This window comes from Gymnodraco acuticeps, unplaced genomic scaffold (assembly GCF_902827175.1).
Source record: "Gymnodraco acuticeps unplaced genomic scaffold, fGymAcu1.1, whole genome shotgun sequence".
NCBI lineage: Eukaryota > Metazoa > Chordata > Actinopteri > Perciformes > Bathydraconidae > Gymnodraco > Gymnodraco acuticeps.
In genome coordinates, this window is record NW_022989974.1 from 2,036,469 (window position 1) to 2,058,764 (window position 22,296).

Below are 22,296 nucleotides of genomic sequence, written 5' to 3' on the forward strand. Positions count from 1 at the left end.
TCTTGTATTTTACTTAACCCTTACTTTAAATGAGAACGGTTTGCAATATTTTTGCCAACAATTTTCACCTATACATATTTGTATTTATTGTTATAGATTAAACTATCCAACCGTTCTGTAAAGTTTATGTTGATTTTAGATGTTGTCTTTGTTTATATCAGTGATATCTGTAAGTACAGAATAAAGAATTAACAATATGATAGGTCTTGCATTCAGAAGTTTAAAAACCACAGAAATATTACAATCAAAAATATTACATTGCATTTAGCTGACGCTTTTATCCAAAGCGACTTACAATAAGTGCGTTCATCCAACAAAATACAACTTGAAGAAAACAGAATCATATAAGTACATCAGGTTTCATAGAGCAAAAACATTTCAAGTGCTACTCAACTGGCTTTAGATAAGCCAGTCCTTTATTAGTATAAAAGTGCTTTGTTAATAGTTCTATCGCTCGAAGTGGAGTCGAAAGAGATGAGTTTTCAGTTTGCGCCGGAAGATGTGCAAGCTATCTGCCGTCCTGATGTCAATGGGGAGCTCATTCCACCATCCTGGAGCCAGGACAGCAAACCCACGTGTTTTCGCCGTTGGGAACTTGGGTCCCCCTCGCAGCGAGGGGCGCAGCGAGTCGTTTGGCTGATGCAGAGCGTAGTGCACGCGCTGGGGTGTACGGTTTAACCATGTCCTGGATGTACGAAGGGCCAGATCCATTCGCAGCATGGTAAGCAAGTACCAGTGTCTTGAAGTGGATTCTAGCAGTTACCGGAAGCCAGTGAAGCGAGCGTAGGAGCGGAGTAGTAGTGTGGGAAAATTTAGGAAGGTTGAAGACCAGACGAGCCGCTGCATTCTGGATGAGCTGCAGAGGTCGGATGGCACATGCAGGTAGACCAGCCAGGAGGGAGTTGCAGTAGTCTAGGCGTGAGATGACGAGAGCCTGGACCAGAACCTGCGTCGCTTTCTGTGTCAGCTGGGGACGTATCTTCCTGATGTTGTAAAGCGTGTATCTGCAGCAACGGGTTGTAGCAGCGATGTTTGCAGTGAAGGACAGGTTGTTATCTAGGGTCACACCCAGATTCCTTGCAGTCTGAGTCGGGGAAACAACTGAGGTGCCGATGTTGATTGTTAGGTCAAGAGTGGGACAATCTTTTCCCGGAAGGAAGAGCAGCTCAGTCTTGTCAAGGTTGAGTTTGAGGTGATGAGCAGACATCCACTGAGAGATGTCAGCTAGACAAGCAGAGATGCGTGCGACAACCTGGGTCTCTGAGCGGGGGAAGGACAGAATTAATTGGGTGTCATCAGCGTAGCAGTGGTAAGAAAAACCATGCGGGCTAATGACTGATCCGAGCGAGTTTGTGTACGGGGAGAAGAGGAGGGGACCAAGAACAGAGCCCTGAGGGACCCCCGTAGTTAATTGACAAGGGTCGGACTCAGACCCCTCTCCAAGTCACCCTGTAGGTACGGTCTTTCAGGTATGAGGTGAGGATGGGAAAGTGCAGAGCCTGAAACTCCAAGTTTTTGGAGAGTGCGAAGGAGGATCTGATGATTCACCGTGTCGAATGCAGCAGACAGGTCCAACAGGATGATGACAGAGGAGAGGGATGCAGTTTTGGCAGTGTGCAGTTCCTCCGTGACAGCAATTGAGAGCAGTTTCTGTGGAGTGACCTGCCTTGAAACCAGACTGGTGCGGATCCAGAAGGTTGTTTCTGATTGAGATAACAGGAGAGTTGTTTTAAAGACAGCGCGTTCAAGTGATTTAGACAGGAACGGGAGTGAGAGAGACAGGCCTGTAGTTTATAACATCAGACGGGTTGAGAGTGGGTTTCTTTAGGAGAGGGTTTACTCTTGTCTCCTTGAGACTGTTTGGAAAGTGACCAGAAGTTAGAGAAGTGTTGATGAAATGGGTGAGAAACGGTAGAATATCAGGAGCGATAGTCTGAAGGAGGTTTGAAGGGATAGGGTCCAGAGGGACAGGTGGTAGGGCGGGCAGAGGTAATGAGGGTAAGAACCTCACTTGGAGAGAGAGGGGAAAAGGAGGTAAGTGTGTTGGTGGAAGGAGGGTCTGGTGACCCCAGCGGTGAGTAAAGGTGAGGTCAGAAAAAGAAGAGCGAATATCATCAACCTTTTTTTCAAAGTGGGTAACAAAGTCGCTTGACAGAAGTGAGGAGGGGGGGGAGGAGCTTTTGGAGGGTCCAAGAGGGTGGAGAAGATGGAAAATAGTTTTTTGGGATTGGAATAGGAAGATTGGATCTTATCTTGAAAGAAAGTGCTTTTTGCCTGAGAGATCGAAGCAGAGAAAGAGGAGAGGAGAGCCTGATAGGTTAGGAGGTCGTCACGGTGTTTGGATTTCCACCATTTCCGCTCTGCTGCCCTAAGGACGGTTCTATTAGCACGCAGTGCATCATTTAGCCAGGGAGCAGGAGAGGACTGACGAGCCTGCCGAGATGTGAGAGGACAGAGCGAGTCCAGAGTGGATGAGAGAGTAGAGAGGAGAGTTTCTGCAGCAGAGTTTGGAGGCAGGAGTTGGAACGAGTCAGAGGAAGGGAGGGCTGAGAGCACCGACGAGGCAAAGGTAGAGGGGGAGAGGGAGCGAAGGTTACGGCGGACAAGTGCAGGATGAGAAGAGATTAGTTTGTTATGTTTGGAAAGGGATAGAGAAAATAAAATGAAGAAGTGATCGGATGTGTGGAGCGGGTTTACAGAGAGGTTAGAAGTAGCGCAGTTCCTTGAGAATATGAGATCAAGGACATTGCCAGCTTTATGAGTCGGTGGGGACGGAGACAGTGAGAAAGCAAAGGCGGTTAACAAAGATGTTAGTTCGTCTATCTTCCCCGTCTGGAGGTTGAAGTCTCCGAGAAGTACAGCGGGAGGGCCAGTTTCAGGGATGTGTGAGAGGAGATTATCTAATTCCTCCAAGAAGTCCCCCAAGGCGCCTGGTGGACGGTAGAGAACAACAATGGTTAGCTGTATAGGATGGGTTACTGTGACGGCATGGAATTCAAAGGTGGAAGGAGTGAAGTTAGGTAGCTTGAAGAGGGAAAAGCTCCATTTGGGAGAGAGCAAGAGACCAGTGCCACCTCCTCTGCCAGTTGGTCTGGGTGTATGGGAGAAGGAATATGCTGTGGAGAGAGCTGCTGGGGTGGATGTGTTGGATGGAGTAATCCAGGTCTCAGTGAGAGCAAGGAAATCCAGAGACTGCAGGGAGGCGTAGCCAGAGATGAAGTCAGCCTTAAATATTTACTAAGAATAATTCTATACACACATGAATGAATTTTTTTTGTAATCATAGTATCATCAAGATACCCACCTGTGGGGCTTATCTCAGGAGGAGACGAGTCAGCCTACAGGAGTGAGGTACTGAAGCTCTCAGCGTGGTGTTCAGTGAACAACCTGGCACTGACTGAACCCCCACAAAAACCAAAGAGATCATCGTAGACTTCAGCAGGAATACTACCGACCCTCGCTCCCCTCGACATTAACGGTGAGTGTGTGGAGAGGGTATACACCTTCAAGTTCCTCTGCGTCCTCATCACCAACAACCTTTCCTGGAAGGACAACACCACAAGCTGTCATCAAGAAGGCCCAGCAGCATCTGCACTTCCTGAGGGCACTCAGGAAAACAACTTGGCCACTAAGCTGCTAGTGACCTTCTACCGCTCTTACCATCGAGAGCCTATTAACATACTGCATCACAGAGTGGTACGCCAGCTGCACTGAGGCAGACAGGATGAGGCTTCAGAGAGTCGTAAAAGCAGCACAGAGGATAATCGGCTGCCCTCTCCCCTCCCTGATGGACCATTTACACCTCCCACTGCCTCAGAAGAGCCGAAAACATTGTTAAGGGCAGTTCACACCCCGGCTTTCACCTGTTCAACCTGCTGCCCTCCGGCAGGAGCTACAGGTGTATCAAATCCAAAACAAACAGACTCAAAGACAGTTTTTTCAAAAGAGCCATCATTGCTCTTAACACCCTGAAAGTCATTACCTCTTAATCATTCCTGCATGTGAAATAAATGTGACTCTGTACAATACATATATATCATTATTATTATAAATACATACCTACGATTATTATTTATTATATTATACATTTTATTTTTATACTCCTGGAAATAATTACTGCACTTATTCCTTATTCCTAAGTATGTATGCTGCGTGTATTTGTTTGTCTTATGTTGTGATGTTTTTTGTTTTGGCACCCTTGAAAGGGAGAAGCATTTATTTCTCTCATTGTACATGTATAATGACATTAAACTATTATATTCTATAATTATGCCCAGTCTGCATGAGTTAACCAGATACCATAAATTCAAGCAAGCCGGGACCAGAATACAATAAACCCATTATTTTTAAAAAATCAACTAAAGCATCCTGGATTATCAGATCATAGTATAACAGAATACATAAATCACACAGAAACGTTTCTATGTAGTACTGAAATATCAGAGATACTATTGGCAAAGATAACACAAATAATTAAGCAATCATTCATATCATTTGATTATTTTACAACAGGTTTATAAGCAGTATTTTACTGGGATAGTAGAGTCAGTTTTAACTTTGTATACTTATGGGTTTTTTGTTTATAATCGACAAATAACAAACAAATCGTTGTTTGTAAAGTCTTATCTGTAAAGTAAAATACTGCTGTAACAGATAAATGTAGTTGGAGTTGAAAATTATTTCCATCTGATATGTAATGGAGTAATGATAACCTAATAACACTGTTTTACAAATAACCAAAAGTACAAGTAGCCTATTGTACATTCTCTAAATAATGACAAACCTCAAAATATTATGAGGTACTATCGCAAGATAATAAGAAACGTTCTCAAAATATGAGTTAGTTTCTCAAAATATTGAGAAACTTTCTCAGACGATATTTGAGAGTATCTAGTGGTTTACAGTATTTTTCAATCACATTTTTATTTTACATGTGGGTAGGATTTATAATGTATATTTTTTGTAGAAGTCCAGGTTCTCAATGATGTTAATGATTTACTATGATGTCGAAATTACGGTATTATCTTTTCTACAGTCAAAACAAAATGATTTCCTGTGGCCTTAAAGTGCCCCGGAAGTAGAACACCCAGCTCTGTACCGGATATTACTGCGAAGCTGAGGTCAGAAGTTCTCTCTCACAGCCATCTTGGATATAGCATCCCGAATCGGTGAGTGTCTCCGTTCATAATCCAACATCATCCAGCAGTTTTTTCAACATATCATCGTCTGTATTATTGGTATTATGCGTTAAAGTAAAGTAGCAGTAATCAGGCTGAGGTAGATATTTGCTTTTTTCGTCCCTCTCTAAAGCGATAAATGAGCCGTTGTGACGCCTATCAGAGGCTCCAAAATGGGGGGGAGATTATGACTTCCAGTTTACCAGCAGCCTGTCAGGGCCCGCAGTGAGCAGATTGTCTGGTGCTGTTAAGTTATTTGTGTCACCTTCAGATGTGGGTTTAAAAGGAAATGGTATGTCTTTGTTTACTCGCCGTAATATTTTCTCCTGTTGAGGCTGCCACCAGCTCTCAGCTAACCAAAGCTAACGTTAGCTAATGTTGCTTCAACAAGAGTACAGACGAAGCTAAAGCATGGGCTCGGTTCACCTGTTCAGCTGCAAGTCACTCTCTAAATGGCTAAATTACGCTCCAACTTTGTGTCCATGTTACCTCAATGTATTTCTTTAGACACATAGGTTGATCACAGGTTAGACATCTTTTCATAGACGTACAAAACACACAAAGCTCATAACCATTCAATTAATATCTCTGGGTTTAACTGGAGGGGCTGTAAATAAACCTAGTAGAGGGCAGCAGCTGGTATTCTCTGTTAACAACATTATACAAGTCTGATGAGATGCAGTTAACAATTTTGCCAACATAATATAAACATCATTATCTTCATACACCATAGCTTTCCATATTTAACTATAACTTAACAGAGGCTGACAATACTGGTTGTACAGCAGGACTCTGAATAGCTGATTTAAAACTACTATCCTTGCTAATAGTAGTGATCCAATACTGGCATGTATTAAGAGTTCCCTTTTGAGTTAATCAAAATGTATTTTAATTTTTACAGCAACCATGCCTGGTGAAGGCAACAGAAACGGTCCCAGTCACCGAGCAGGAGATGCAGCAGCCTCAAGTAGAGACCGGTTCGTATATTTTAACTTAACAGGCATGCCATAATGCATATTAAACAACGGGATCCTGGGTGTCCTGAAAGGGTCAAATTGCTCAACAAATGGCCCTCTACGGAAGGCAATTTGTTGAGTAAAAGAGCAATATTGCATTTTTAGGATAATTTGGTGAGTTGACTCAGCTGGCTGGACGCTGAGTTGATGTAACAGGTGATGGTTATTTTGACCATCACCAGCCATTTGGTGGGACATTTGTAAGGGAGGATTGCCCATTGAGGAATCTGCAGTGGTGATATTGCTCAGCTTGCCTTGAAAATGGTAATCCAGGACCCCTCTTTATTTACAGACTCACAATGGTGTGCGGTGACTTGCACTTACAAACTGGATTTAGCACACAATGCATGGTGTTTAGTGTGGTTTTTCCCTTTGCACGATAAATGCCTTAAAAACCACTTTGTGTTTATCTGGGATTTGTATTTTTTTAGTTTTTTTGACAGACCGAGAAATAATCTAGGATTAATTATTTTACGTTTTCCAGCCGCTCATTTTTTGAACAAATTGTATTTTTTTTTCATGGTAATATGGACACTCTTTTGAAAGTCAGCAGTTGGCAACGCTTTTCTTTTGACCAAAAATGGGGCAATTACTGGTTAATAAAATGTATAGATTTGTCTGTATCCATATTAGAGAAGACTCTTATTGTGGATTGTGTTTTGAGTTAGTTTTATATCAGGCAGGAGCAAGAAAATGCTGATAATTCTTAAATGCACATTTCACTTTTTTTGTTTTATTACATGTTTGTGCTAATGTAGTTTAATTGTGCACTTTTTTTGGTAAAGATGACCAACAACACTAAAGAGCAATTCAGGTGACGTTTGAAAGCAATGGCGCCATATTTCAATACTTGTGTTTGCCTCAATGGTAAGAGCTAATACTGATGTAACCTTCACCCCCAAGTGGGTCAGCACTAGACACTTAAATGAAAGGCCCCCGCAGTTGTTTTGGGTTATTCTTTTATAAGGATTGTGTGTAACATTATAACACATAGTCCTCCTGTTTCTGCTGACCAAAATGCCCTCATTTTTGGATTAAAAGGGCGTGCATTGGCTTGCAAAGTGATTTCTAGACTTTAAGTAACACCTCCACAAAGCCTTTCATCAGTAAATAAATCACACATGGTGAGCTGTCTAATTCAAGCATTTATGTTAGTAAATGGATTAATCACTTGTTTTCATGCATATTTGTGCAAAGATCCGCTGTTTATCTCACAAATGCACACTTGCATGGAGTTTGGACCTGGGCCTATTTTTTGTCTTTTACTTACTGCACACCTAACACCCCTTTCTTTGTTATACTTTGGCATACCAAGTGCCAATAACACGTAGATTAACTTCTTAAAAACTCGTCGTTCTGTTTCACGTTTGGGATAGGGCTGAACGATAAAACCGAATTTCAACCGGCGTCGCAAAGTAATCAAACGCAAATTTGAAAACGTCCTTTTATTTGATAGAAACGCTGCACCTCCGAACTGGATGTGGAAACTAATCAAACAGTTTTACATGTTAATAATAAGACTTTGACTTATTGATTATTCTGCCAGATTTTTAAAGTAGTTCATGATAAGATTACTTGTTACCATGGCTTACAGTAATTTCCTGCTGTGATGATCGAAACATTAGTTTTAAAACGAAATCCGCTAATTTTCCCGAATCGTTCAGCCCTAGTTTGGAGCACAATTTCTTTTTTCACTTCACGGTGTATTCTTGAAGCTCTCAAAATTTGCGTTGACGTTAAATTACTCACCAAACAATGACTGTGATTGCCCCTCCCCCTGTTACTCCTGTTGATACTCCTTAATCAGCTGAAGGAGCATTGGATTTCTCTGCTTCCCCCTGAGATGGGCCATTCCTGTGAGCAAAACAATCCCACTGGAGAATCCTACAGAAACTTCTGATCCTGCTCAAGCGATAGCCTCCAAAGAAGAAGCTAGCATTCAGACCAATGATGATAAAGCAAATGGTGTAGCTGTGACTCAAGACATCACTGAGCAAACTGAAGAGACTGGGTTGGTGGCCACACCTGTCACACAGGAAGAGGTGACTGCTGGACCAGCAGGGGCTTCAGCTGACATGCCAGTTCCAGAAGAATCTTTGCCTGCTGTCGAAGAGCCCATTGTTTCCGCAGAAGAGCCACCAGCTCTTGAACAAGCAGTTCCAGCTAAAGAGGTACAAAGTCAAGAGTCTGCTGTTGCTACTGAAGAAACTGCCATCGAGGAGGTTGAAAAGATTTCTGTTGAAGCAAAGACCACTGAAGAGGAGCCCAGTGCAGGGCCACAAGAAATTCCTGATGTACAGAAACCATCTACTACTGAAGCAAAGACACTGAAGAGGAGCCCCAGTGCAGCGGCACAAGAAATTCCTGATGTACCGAAACCATCTGTTACTGAAGATGTCGGTGCCAGCAGTGAAGATGCTCTACAGACTGAGGTTAAAAACTTGAGGAATCTTTGCCTGGACGCAGCTGAAAGATGAAGTATTGCCTGCTGAAGTGGACTGTCGACCCCCCGCCCTACCGTAAATGAAGATCTGGACAAGCAAGATGCTATTACTCTTCTCACCAAGGCCATTCAGTCAAATCAGCCCTCCAAATGTGACCACATCCCATCTCTTTTCCACTCGCCACCATTCAGGTTGGTTTATCCTAAAAAAAACAGGCCCTCCCCTCTTTTTGTATTTTTTTTTTTTTTTAATTAATCTTTCTGATCAGGGTGGGCTTATTCTTTCACAGATGGTAACATGAATGTGGCAGGTACAAAGGTATAATGCTCCTGCGTCCATCTTTTACAGTGGATTTTCTCTGGGTCCTTGTTTATTTAAAGTTGCATCTTTTTTCGCCTCATCTGAAATTGTTGCTAATGCGGGTAGTTTTTATTTCACTCTTCTTATACGGTTTTGTTAAATAGGTTGGAGAGGAAATTATAAAATCTACTTAAGTTCAATTGTTTAAAATTAAAATCTTACAATTAGGCCAGGTGTCGGTCAGTCCTATCTTAAAGGAACTTGTTCATTGGTCCATTCTTTGGTGCGTTTATGCATTTCTGAGTAAGTGCTATTGTGATGTGGCAGTGTGATATGCATTGAAAGTATGGTTTTCCCTTTTTGCATCCTGACTAAATATATAATGTGCTTCTCCTGTGTAGGTACTAAGTACGGTGCATTTTGAGTTGTGGTTTTGCATCAGTCTGTTAGGCAGGCGTGTCCCTTTCCTAACCCTAAGCAAGGAGATTGCGTTTTGGTTTGATGAGTTAATCCGCATGAGCAAGACTTTTTTACCAGCAATATTTTTTAAATAATTACTTTTTCTATTCAGCTACACCTCCTGCCCAAGCTGCGACCCTGAAACCTCAGGCTGCTACTGGCCATGTAAAGCCCAAAGGCAAAGATGCCAAGAATCCGCAGGGTTCGTCTGCCCCAAAGGCTGTCCCTGGTAGAAGAAAACGCTCCTCTCTGTCTGCCTCTTCCTCCTCTCCCACCTCACCAAAATCTACTTCCTCCACTACTCCCCTGTCGCCCGTGCCATCAGCCCCTAGCTGGCTCTCCTGGGGGCTCCTCTGCTAATAAGGCTAACCGCTTTACCCCAAAAGTTGTCAAGGCTGGCAAACAAGGAAGAGCTATGAAGGGAGAGGCATTTGTGCCTACTCCGGCCCCCTGTAGAGTGCAAAGTCACCACAGTTCTTGAAAAAACAGTAGAGGCTAGCCCCCAAGCAAATTATAGTTGAACCTGCCCCAGCAGCTTGCTGCAAAGCCTGTTGTATGCCCAGCTGCTTTCAAAGTTACCTCAAAGCCTGCTGTGGCACCCCCCAGTTTCATTTTCAAGAAGCTCTTGCCTCTAGCCCTCCTGCCAGCCGTGCCGTTGAGGTTAAGAAAGCTTTACCAAGCCCTGTCCCTGATTTTGATCAACTGATGATCTTCCGCCCACTTATTCCACCTGTGAAGCCAATGGACTGGTGCTATAAACAGCCCAGTGAAAAATTGTTGAGGTTGCTAAAGAGGTATCTCCAAGCAAACCTGCTCCTGTGAGGTTAAGCCAACTGCTGAACCCACACCTGCTCCAGTAGAGGCTTCCCGTTGAGGTTGACATGCCTAAACCTGCTCCCATTGAGGTTAGCCCAGCAGCTGAGCCCAAACCTTGCTCATGTTGAGGTTGACGGTGCCCAAACCTGCTCATGTTGAGGTTGACGTGCCCAAACCTGCTCATGTTGAGGTTGACGTGCTCAAACCTGCTCATGTTAAGGTTGACATGCCTAAACCTGCTTCCATTGAGGTTAAGCCAGCAGCTGAGCCCAAACCTGCTCATGTTGAGGTTGACGTGCTCAAACCTGCTCATGTTAAGGTTGACGTGCCCAAACCTGCTCATGTTGAGGTTAAGCCAGCAGCTGAGCCCAAACCTGCTCATGTTGAGGTTGACGTGCCCAAACCTGCTCATGTTGAGGTTGACGTGCCCAACCTGCTCATATTGAGGTTGACGTGCCCAGACCTGCTCATGTTGAGGTTGACGTGCCCAAACCTGCTCATGTTGACGTGCCCAAACTGCTCATGTTGACGTGCCCAAACCTGCTCATGTTGACGTGCCCAAACCTGCTCATGTTGACGTGCCCAAACCTGCTCCATGATGTGAGGTTGACTGTGCCCCAAACCTGCTTCATGTTAAGGTTTTGACTGTGCCCAAAACTGCTCATGTTAAGGTTGACGTGCCCACAAACCTGCTCATCTGGTTGAGGTTGACGTGCCCAAAACCATGCTCATGTTGCGGTTGAACGTTGCCCAAACTGCTCATTGTTAGCGCGTTGACGTTGCCCAAAACCTGCTCATGTTGAAGGTTGACGTGGCCCAAACCTTGCTCATTTTAATAGTTGACGTGCCCAAACCTGCTCATTTTTTTAAGGTTGACGTTGCCCAAACCTGACCTTCATTTAAGGTTGACGTTTCCCAAATCCTGCTCATTTTTAGGTTGACGTTCCCAAACCTGCTCTGTTGAGGTTGACGTTTGCCCAAACCTGCTCATGTTTGAGGGTTGACGTGCCCAACCTGCTCATGTTGAGATTGTACGTGCCCACACCATGCTGCTCATTTTAAGGTTGACGTTGCCCCCCAAACCTGCTCCCGTTGAGGTTAAGCCAGCAGCTGAGCTTAAACCTGCTCCCATTGAGGTTAAGCCAGCAGCTGAGCTTAAACCTGCACCCATTGAGGTGCCAAAACCTGCTCCCGTTGAGATTGAGCTTAAACCTGCTCCTGTTATGTGTAAAAAGCCAGCAATGGTTGAGGTTAAAGGCGGTGCCTGCTGAGGTTTCCAAGCCTTCCACACCACAAGCTGATGCCTCACCTGCTCCCTTAAAACCTGCTCCAGTTCAGCCAGCTGTTCCTTCCCCAGCTCCTCATAAACTTTCATTTGCTGAGGCACTTGCAAAACCTGCCCCTGTTAAACCTGTGGTTGAGCTAGTCAAACCTTCTGAGCCCATCTCGCCACCCAAAACTGCTAAAACCCCAGTCAAGGGGAACCTGTGATCAAGAACAACAAGGGTATTTTCTTCTCTCTCTTTTTATGCCTGCTGTCACTGTTTTGAGAACTGTACTGATGCTTAGGTCATTCTACTAAAGACAAGGTTGTGAAGTAAATGTTAGCTTTGCTTTCGATTTTAATGAGTTCATTTAAAAAGCTTCCTACATGGATCATTTTATTGGAAAACAGTTATTTCTCTTGCATACTTTCAACAATGTTGTGTAGTTAAATGGTGTGGTCTAATAGTTTATATTTAGTTTGTGGAGATGGTATTGTTTTAAACAGAGTACACATTTGTTTATTTGCTGTGATCACGGTGACCCTTTTGCATATTTATTGGTTATTTGAGTTCAATTTTTATTGAAAATGGTCCACATTACTAGGTAGGTGTGAGTTTCTCTGGGGTACGAAATAAACATATTTATAGTGTATTTTGAACAATTTTTAACATGCCCATTTCCCTTCTCCAGGATTGATGCAGCATATTTTCTTGCTAGTAAACATATGTAATGGTTTGTTTGTTGTGACTTACAATTGTTTTGTTGTTGGTGGTTCCTGTAGGATCCGGTACCGAGTCTGACAGCGATGACTCAGTCCCTGATCTGGAGGAACAGGACTCTGCACAGACACAGACACAGCAGGCTCAGGTGAGTTTAGTGTGGTCTTTAAATATCCTGAGAGAATACTACAACCATGTCCAACACTTCCAAGGGATGTTGTTTGTCCTTTACTCTTCAGTGATGATGTAATACAGTGACTTTCGTTCTTCTGAGCCTTCCTGAAGCCAACCTTTCTGTCCTGAGAAGAGATGGTGTTTGCACAATAAACTAGGATTCAATTACATTTCCTGATCTACATAAACCTATTTTAAACCATTCTAAAATGTGGATGAATGTCATCTCTTACAGCTTGCAGCAGCAGCTGAAAATAGACGAGGAAACCTGTCAGCAAAGCCAAACAGAGCCGCAGTGAAAAGAAAGCACGAAAGGTAATTGCATCATTTGCACTGTTCTACTTACTTTGAAGCTCAGAATTGGACACATTTGTAATATGACTTGTATTTCTTGCAGGCAATGTCAAAGCTTGGTCTCAGGCAGGTAACGGGCGTCACCAGGGTCACTATTCGCAAGTCAAAGAAACATCTTGTTTGTCATCACCAACCAGACGTCTACAAGAGCCCTGCATCAGACACATACATCGTCTTCGGTGAAGCTAAGGTTTGTAACCAAGATGAATGAGTCGGGTCAAAATGTTACAAAAAGGCTCTCAAGTGAAGATGTTCTGAAATAATGTTTCATTTTACTCTTTGTTCCCTAGATCGAAGACTCTTCCCAGCAGGCCCAGCTGGCTGCCGCAGAAAAGTTCAAGGTACAGGGAGAAGCAGTTTCAACATCCAGGAAAACACACAGACGCCAACAGTACAGGAGGAGAGCGAAAGAAGAAGAGGTGAGATACAGTTTTTATTCAAGGAAAACTCTCGGAGAGGCAAACCCTTTTTTGTTATCATGTTAACAAAACATTGCCCTTATTTTTCAAGGTGGATGAGACCGGAGTTGAGGTCAAGGACATCGAACTCGTTATGTCACAAGCCAACGTGTCGCGAGCGAAGGCTGTACGCGCTCTGAAAACAACAACAATGACATCGTCAATGCTATTATGGTAAGATTTATACAACTGTATCTAATATTTGTAAAACAATTAGATTCATCAGGCCATTCTAAATGGTTTGCTCATACTTCTGTAGATAAACGTGAACTCTTCAGTGATGATTTAATACAGTGACTTTCGTTCTTCTGAGTTTACTGAAGACACATTTCTGTCCTGAGAAGAGAAATATTCTTACAATTGTGTTAAAACATAAATCAACACATGTTAATGAACCATTTTTGTTCCTTTCTTGCAGGAGTTGACAATGTAATGGGATCCTGGCACAAAAGGGTTAAAGAAAGGTTGCTGATTTGAGCTCGTTTATACAATTTATACCCCAAGATGGAAATAAAGTTGTGGCTTGATAAAATGTAATTTTGATTTGTTTTTGTTCTTCATTGGGAATCGGGGCATTTTGTTGTAGCTGGGTTGCAGAAATGCTTCTTAATTTAGTTGAGGCCAGAGAAGGGCCAGAAATCCATGAATGAACAAGAGACTTAAAAACTCATTATTTTAAATGTATAGTTCCTTGGGAGTCATGGGATATGGAAAAAAAAAAGTTTCCATATTGGTATGCTTCGACTGTTTTCTAATCTTTTGTGTGAAATATTATTTGACCTCTAAAATAGTACTAGGTGAGGCGTGTTCAGCAGAAAGCAAACTGCACCTTCACATTACTTTTTCAGAGTTCACAGAGGGACACCACAGGTTCTCAATGTGTCGTTTGTTTTTTCTCCTTCAAATCTAAATCTGACAATTGGGAACTACAGCGTCGACTTCAGACTCAAGTGGAGTGACAATTACAATGTTTCCCAGAATAAGTCCCTGTGTTCTTTATCTCATGTATGCGGATGACTTACAAAGTTGTCACACTATTAAATTGATCAACAGGGGGCTGTAACGTCCAAAAAGAAAAGACAAAAGGAAGGCGGTAAGCTGGTAAACAAAGCTGGATTTTACTTACAGTATCAACAAATAAAATGTGTTTACTAGAAAACAAATGGTATTACTAAGTGTTTAACAAAATGTAAATATTTACTTCATCACCCATAAAACGGCCCTCGGTTATTATTGAAGGCGTAATCTTGGACAGCCATAATGTCAGCTGCATTGTAAGCATACTCTAAAATAAAATAACAACTGATGCTCAGGACTCCATTTTGTATCATTATTCTGTGTTGAAGAGTCACTTGGTGAGACAATGTCCACCATTGGTGCAGCAAGGCCAAAAATACCCCGACTTTATAGATCCTTTTGTTTATAGGGGCATCTTAAAACATCCACTCACCCTTATGTCAGGGTTTCTTTCATTATAAATGTGTCATCCAAATGACCAAGAATATTTATCTTAAGCTCTACAGAAGACAAGCTGATTACTCATGACTATCTGCAAACAACGTGCCCTCTTTGTGTATAATTTGTTGCACTCGTTAGGATATGATAGCTTGTTTATTCTTATAAATGCAGGTATATTGAGTTTAATACCAAACTCTCAGCATAAAATGGTTACTTCAACTCTGAAAGAACAGCCTGTAAACCCTGCCTGTGTGGAGGGAGCTGCGTAGCTTTCTCCTGCCACACCCTCACAATACTTGCCCTCTTAGGATGTGAAACAGGTATGCTATCTTTCATTCTGCCCTCATTATAAGACTTGTTAAATTGACGGTGGCATTCCTCACATTTTTAAACCAATGGATCATAGAGCCCAAAACCACTAACATGATATAGAGAGATATGCAGGGTGTTGGTGCCATGGTGTGAACTGAGATGGGTTAACAGCATACATCTGGCCAAAAAAGGGCGAGGTTTTTTTACAATAACTGCTACACAGGTGCAAGAGTTGTTTCGATTACTGTAGTACATTTCCACCTATTTTATTAATCTTTGATGTTAATGTAATCACAAATCAAGATATTTAATATGGTGATGTTGAATGATCCCAATTGTTCATGAATTTAATAGACCTAATAACAGAATCGGCCCGAATAAATTATATAGAAACGTTTCATTTAATTAAAAATGTTTTATGCACTCAGTTTAAATAGTATTTGTGCATACTTTAATAAAAAAAGGAATGAAAATCTGACTTGTTACGATAAGTAACCGAAGAAAAAGAGACAGCCCTATCATTTTAATAAGCTCGTCACTATTATTATAGTAGTAGTATTAGTACTAATAGTAGTAGTAGTAGCTCTAGTAATAGGAGTATAGTATCAGAGATGACGTTCACACGACTACTCAAATGTCGTAAAAGCAATATCGTCTATATTATATATTTCCTCTAACCAGAAATCCTCTATATCATCTGTGAGTTCATCTCTCATGATTCAGTTTATTCGAGGCAATAGGAGGCGATCCTATTGGGTGGTACTAACCTGAACCCATAGTAAATCACATTAGATTTGCTCCACACCCGATCACACGCGGCCTCAGCCGCAGCCGAACACTCTAGAAACGTCTAGTACGTTCCAACTGCGTCAGTGGCGGCCATTCTTATCCCGGGATACCGCAACAAGATCCGGAGTAGAGTCCACATCATACGAGAGGCGTTTGCATTACTTGTTAGTGGGCAGCATACATTCCCCTTCATTTGCAGGCGGGCATTGCCATTCTTTTCCCGTGACTGTTTTATCTACGAACAAGAAGCGCACTTCACGTCGAGACATGTAAGTTGTGGAGACGTTAACCACGAGGATGCTAAGTGCGATAGTACAACCTGCTGAGTAGCTATGTAGCTAATATTAGCCGCCTGACAAACATGCTTGTGCAAAGGCGGGAGGTTGGCCTTGCCACAATGAACTGTAAGCTAACGGTAACTCGCTACCTAGCTTGAACCTCGTGGACTAAGTAAATTAACACAATGTACCATCGCCAGTTATTATTGCAGACCCAGCATTAGCTGAAAAAAAATTCAGCTACTTGGGCAAGGTGCACAGCATGGCTTAACCAGCGTAGTGGGCTAACGTCTGCCTTGTAGCCTAGCTATCATTAGATTAGCATCATGTTTTTTTTTCATGATAAAGCATTACAAATAATATCTGGGATCTGCATATGAAAATCAAAGTTGACACTGTGGAGAGATATCGGCCTAATTGCAAAGTTCTGAAAAGGATTGAGCAACGTTTAATCAACATTTGTGTTTTTTAAGGCTAGCTTCCACGCAACTGAAATGGTTGGTTCCGCGTTAAGTGTTGGAGGAGTTTAGCTTATCATCCCGTTACATTCCTATAATCAATTGCATCGCTCAAAAGAGGAAATCCCTCTCATTTCTGTAGTTACATAAATAACTAAATCACTACTAAACAAACTGCGTCGTTGTTCCATGTTCTAACCACTGCCCTGTAGCATTACATCTCATGTAATAGTGGCCGGGAGCAATCACACGTCTCATAATGCGTTCTCTCAGTGTAGAAAGACGTTTATCAAGCAATGAAAGATCTTGGAATGTAATTTCATTGAGTTAAACTAATTATTACAGTTAGGACTTCATTAAATGCATTTTGCATTATTATAAGTTTTTTGTGGCTACCAAGGTGAAGATGTTGCATAATCTTTCACAATGTGCAGGAAAGGTTATGCTCAACACTTCCAAACATTTCATTCTTTGACTTTTCACATTTGAGCTTGCAGAGATGTTTAACTTTTTGAGGCTTCTTGACCACAGGAGCACACTGTAACTGGATGCTGCATGGCAACCTGATGCAAAGGCTTTTTTGGTGCCTGAAGAATGACCACCTGTCAGCAGCACATGTGACCTTCTAACTGTATATTGTATTCAAGTTGTGGGTCGGATGAGCTGTTACCTTTTTGAAATATATAACAAAAAATAGGTTTTTTTGTTTTTTTCCGGAGGCCCATTCACTTGTTTAAATGCTCCCTCTAAAGGCGCTCTGTTTCTGTTGAGTGGTGTGCTTAATTTTGTGTAAGATTATCAAGACTTGTTGCATGTTTTGATATCCTTCTTTTCTCCACAGGCATCCAGCAACTTGCCAAGTGGTACGACAAGGAGGGACTGCGTTTTTTATAGGAGTTCTGCGTTGCAAGGACAGCAAAGACCTTAAAATCGATTTTGATAAAACCAAGTGTGGTTTTAGGTAAGTTTCAGTATATATTTGTATTTTCTGCTCACACACATGACTGCAGTACACAACAATCTAATAAACTCAAATAAATGAATAAAAAACCAAAATTTCCACATGAAGAATGTGATGACAATTAAAACTAAGTTCCAAGTATAATAACTTCTTGGTAATATACACTTTGGCATTTCATATCTGTCCACACAAATATCTGGCTGTGTGGTTTTGTTAGAGGAAAACGGGTAAGGTTGTCCACCTAGTACTTATCGTAACATTTAATATTTTATAAATCAATATAGGAATTTAATTTTAAAGAAATTGCCACACAAAAAACTACAACCATGTCAAACACTTCCAAGGGATGTTATTTGCCCTTTGCTCTTCAGTGATGATGTATATACAGTGACTTTCGTTCTTCTGAGCCTCCTGAAGCCAACCTTTCTGTCCTGAGAAGAGATGGTGTTTGCACAATTACTAGGATTCAATAGCATTCATATTTATTTATCAAACATATAAAATCTATTTAGTTTTTATTACAAAATAAGGCAATTAGTATTTAACCATGAGTTCCTTGTTGGATGTTTTGCTTTTGGTTCTGTTTTTAACTGCCTATATTTGATGCCATACCTCTGTTTTTATTTCCCCCATAATGACGTCTTGTCTTCTCCCCCTCAGTTGTCTTGCAGGAACCGACGATGTCAGACATGAGAACGAAATGGACCTTTTTGAAGCTTATCGATGAAAATGTAAGTTACTCTGAATCAATGCTTTGATAAATATGGCTTTTGTAAAATGTCGATGGTGCAGATTGAAATGTACAAAATGAAAATCTGACACCAAATATTTCTGTTTTCTGTCCACCCCAATGCAGGAATCCAAACATAAACGCACAGACCGCTCAGTGTTGTTATATCTAAAAAAGGCACAGCCAGGGAAGCCATGGCCGAGGCTAAAAAAGAGAAGGCTAAGGTGTGTATCATTCATTTGAAATGCTAATGGTTAGCAACACAATGTACTAAATATATGCACAATATTTGAAAGTGATTAATGAAAAACCACTATTTTGTGTTTTTACAGCTGACTTGGCTCAGTGTCGACTTCAACAACTGGAAAGACTGGGAGGACGACTCAGATGAGGAGATGGGCAACTTTGATCAATTCTCAGATGTAAGCACTGTATTGATCAGAATGAGTGAAGTCATTTCTAAATGCCTTAATGAAGTCAATGTTTGACACACGAAAGAGCTTTCAACATGTGTGACATCAGCTTTTAATATCAGAGAAACAAAAATTGATTAAGGAATTGCATCAGTGGTATGTTATTTGATAGTGTCCAATCATTTAGATACCGTAATCTTTAGTAGGAAACAAAAAAGGAGATTGTTGCATCCTTACAATCCAAGTGTTGGCCATTTATACTCAATTAGTGCTATAGGAATTCAACTCTACAGCTCTGCTATTTAATCTCTGTGCTAGATGTTTCCGCCCTTGTCCTACTTTGAGTGTTCTGATGTCACAAAAACATTTGAATGATCAACATGTTGTTTTATATTACAGATGATGAACACCATGGGAGGTGAGGAGGACATCCCTGATCTAGACGGTGGTGCAGAAGATGTAAGTATCCCTTTCCCCCTTTTTACTTAATTTGTATGCTTATGTTGAGAAATATAATGATTATATATTAATCAGATTAGTCAAATAGTCAACTTGTAAAACTACAACCATATCAAGCACTTCCAAGGGATGTTATTTGTCCTTTGCTCTTCAGTGATGATGAATACAGTGACTTTCGTTCTTCTGAGCCTCCTGAAGCCAACCTTTCTGTCCTGAGAAGAGATGGTGTTTGCACAATTACTAGGATTCAATAGAATTCATATTTATTTATCAACATATAAATCTATTTAGTTTTATACAAAATAAGGCAATTCAGTTCGTCACTTATTTGGTTTGATATCATATGAAAGTTAATATATTGGGCTTTGACTAAACGAGACGTTACTTTGAAATCTAAGACATTTGGATCAACGTTTTTTTCATGTTTTCTGACATTTGAAAGAGAAACCGATGAATTAGGCAAAGGCTGTCATCTTATGGTTATGAACCATTTAATCGGGTTTATTATGCTGCACGTTTGAACTGCATCTTTTCTGTCTTTTCAGGATGAGTCCGCAGATAGCGATGATGAGAGTAAGTATTTATGCACTACATCATGGCTTACATTGTTGATCAATTGTTGTGATGAAATGTTTAATTAATGTCTGCTCCACTTTTCTTTTAGAAATGCCAGACTTGGAATAGAAGACTGTAAGACTCTAGAAAGCAAATGAAAGAACAGAAGGCAAGAGGAATCATAACAAATGTATATCTTGAAACCGAAGGCAGTGACAAACAACTGTACATATGAGTCAGTAGCCATATTTAAATCCATAGCCTCAGCTCCAAACTCTTGACCGATCAGTACACTGAAGGTTGATATGCATGGTATTGTACAGCAGCTATCTCCACTTCCATTTGCTGTACTGCACCTTTTGGGTATCTTGTTTTACTGTTAAAATAAGTAAGCACACACTATTTGTTTGAAAAGCTGTGTAGTTGTCCTAAACTGAGCAATATGTGTTTAAGACGAGTTACAATTTGTTTTCAAATTTAATTGTGGTTTAAAAAATGATTAGGCCCACCCATTCCCAATGTTGTGGTTATAAGTAAGTCGACCAGTGTAGTTTATCTCTTGATTCAAAAGACACTAGCTATGTACATTTACAATTAGATGATTTACTGATTGGGTTCCTCTAAAGCCTTCCATGTGCGTGAATTAGATATCAAGGAAGCCAGCCGTATGTTATTTGTGTGGCTTAACCTTCCAGCTTACATGTTTCCTTTTACTTCTCGTTTAATGTTTGTAAAATTGGAATATTCTGAAATCATGCTCAGCATCTTCCCAGTTTATCACCTACTTTGGTTATCTGAATGAATTCCACATATTTAGTATCTTAACTGTTCCTCTCTCCATACCCACCTAACATGCATACCTTTGTTGGACTGCAGAAGCAAGGCTAAATGTTTTGCAACTGATAACGAGGCTTTGAAGCTTTGTCGGGCCTAAGCATCATTTGGTGTGTTGCTGTTCTCCAGGTTCTTTCCGTTTGTTCATCAAGTATGATCCTCCCTTCTCAGTGGGGGCGTGTCCGAACGATACCACGTGTAATGACCAAATTATATTTGCACTGTCAATAAAATGTAAGGGGAGACAAATGTTGAATTACAGTGGAAATTCTTTTTTTATTGTCTACATCTTTCTAATAAACTGTTTAAGAATCATTTAATGCCTTTTTTCTTATGACATTTGACTTGTGTTTTGGTTTACCATTTAATTTTCATACAAATTATTTGGAGAAAGAATAGCTTATGAAAATCCTAATGTTATTACATTTATTTTAACTGAAATGTACTATGGATACGGTATTTGAACTATTAAAGGCAACCACAGTAGCCGACAGTCATGCCGTAATATCTCTTACATTTGAACCTTGTAATAATTGAGCCCTGTTTTGGTGATCACCTTCAGAGAGCATCACTGCGTTGTGTTGTGATAGTTTGGTTTGGCATTGTGATAATGAAATCAATTATTATACTGCTTTTATGATGTTCAACCTTAAGAATATTATCTAAAATTACATTACATTGCATTTTTAAAACACTTTTAACTTTGAATTTAATAGAATAAATCATACATATACATTATATCTTCATCAGTATGATTTTGTGTTAATGTCACTCCTATTTGGGTGCTAGGACCCAGATAACCTGCAGGCCCCACGGCCCAGAATATTAACATACTTCCTCCTTGGGCCTGATTTCCTTACTGTCTTTTTCGAGAAAGAGACAGTAATGTGCAATACCGGTTCCTGTTTTCACCCTGAAGCACATTAAAATAAAAGCACGGTCATCTACCTGCAAGGGAATGACTGTTTTGTTCAGAGGATAGCAGACTTGAATTGGTTTGACTAAATATACACGTCACATCAGTATAATCATTGGGCAATAATAATTACTTTGTAACTAGGTACTAACTTCTCCACTTAAGGAGGCTACAGTTCTGAGTTATCATGGTCTACTTTACAAGATCATTTTTTTTAATGGTAAACTATATTAAATACTTCTACTCCTTTACATTTCAGATTTAAACTCCACTACATTTATCGTTCAAATAATAATAAAATAAAACTGGTGCAACCTCAAAGTTGTATATTACTGCATAAGTACTAATGATGCAATTATTTTAAATAAAAAAAACTGTCGTTGGCAATTCCCCTTGCATGAAGAATAACTTAATATAATGTATGTATTGATATCATAATTTTATTTATTTATTCATTGTATTTTTACTTGTCATTTCTTTATTATTATAATTTTTATAAATTGATATCACTTTTTTAAAATTATAATTATTTTATATATAATTACTTTATTTTATATTATTTTATTTTATAATTGTTATTGTATTATTATTTATATTTTATTATTTATACTATGCTATTCTACTATATATTTAATATAATTATTTTAATTTAAGTTTGTTTACCCCTATGTTTTTTTCCGGTCCCCCGGAGGACTATGACTCATAGTTTATTGATTTTTTCAAATGTATTTTTATTTTATTTTTCATAATTATTATTATTTATTTTTATTATGTTTGATATATTAAATTATGTATTGTATTGTTTTTATGAAATATGTTATTATTATATATTTTTTAATATACAGTAAATATATGTTACGCAATACTGTGGGCAGTCCCCACAGGAGCAATTTTGGGGACACAGTGATATGCTGACTGCAGGATTGAACCAGTCCTCCCCTGATCCGAAG

At 40.3% G+C, this 22,296-nt stretch overlaps 2 protein-coding genes, 1 long non-coding RNA gene and 4 other non-coding genes across 8 annotated transcripts; all 7 read left to right on the forward strand.

The window, feature by feature from the left end:
* The first annotated feature begins 5,061 nt into the window (after positions 1-5,061).
* Positions 5,062-10,896, forward strand: LOC117542951. Of its 2 annotated transcripts, none has more exons than XR_004568509.1 (4): positions 5,062-5,168; positions 6,079-6,154; positions 9,509-10,790; positions 10,884-10,896. It is a non-coding gene; the product is annotated as an uncharacterized LOC117542951 (long non-coding RNA). The 2 variants fall into 2 exon arrangements; XR_004568510.1 differs by lacking the exon at positions 10,884-10,896 and having other exon boundaries at positions 9,509-10,561; positions 10,601-10,833.
* A 362-nt stretch (positions 10,897-11,258) lies between these two features.
* naca (nascent polypeptide associated complex subunit alpha) lies at positions 11,259-13,726 on the forward strand. The gene is given in 10 exon segments (XM_034210851.1): positions 11,259-11,472; positions 12,260-12,345; positions 12,630-12,686; positions 12,769-12,915; positions 13,016-13,076; positions 13,079-13,134; positions 13,136-13,144; positions 13,236-13,320; positions 13,323-13,357; positions 13,602-13,726. Coding segments are annotated over 10 exon segments (765 nt in total). The 3' UTR covers positions 13,617-13,726.
* On the forward strand, positions 12,430-12,505 carry LOC117543141. The gene has a single exon (XR_004568527.1). It is a non-coding gene; the product is annotated as a small nucleolar RNA SNORD59 (small nucleolar RNA).
* LOC117543138 lies at positions 13,455-13,528 on the forward strand. The gene has a single exon (XR_004568524.1). It is a non-coding gene; the product is annotated as a small nucleolar RNA SNORD59 (small nucleolar RNA).
* A 1,976-nt stretch (positions 13,727-15,702) lies between the features above and the next one.
* LOC117542952 (prostaglandin E synthase 3-like) lies at positions 15,703-20,745 on the forward strand. Its single transcript, XM_034210847.1, has 8 exons — positions 15,703-16,011; positions 17,320-17,439; positions 18,100-18,170; positions 18,296-18,393; positions 18,502-18,591; positions 18,982-19,041; positions 19,587-19,614; positions 19,706-20,745. The coding sequence occupies exons 4-8, from the start codon at positions 18,364-18,366 to the stop codon at positions 19,723-19,725; spliced, it is 228 nt and encodes a 75-aa protein (XP_034066738.1). The 5' UTR covers positions 15,703-16,011; positions 17,320-17,439; positions 18,100-18,170; positions 18,296-18,363; the 3' UTR covers positions 19,726-20,745.
* LOC117543140 lies at positions 17,804-17,879 on the forward strand. The gene has a single exon (XR_004568526.1). It is a non-coding gene; the product is annotated as a small nucleolar RNA SNORD59 (small nucleolar RNA).
* Positions 19,189-19,262, forward strand: LOC117543139. Its single transcript, XR_004568525.1, has one exon. It is a non-coding gene; the product is annotated as a small nucleolar RNA SNORD59 (small nucleolar RNA).
* Positions 20,746-22,296: the final 1,551 nt, after the last annotated feature.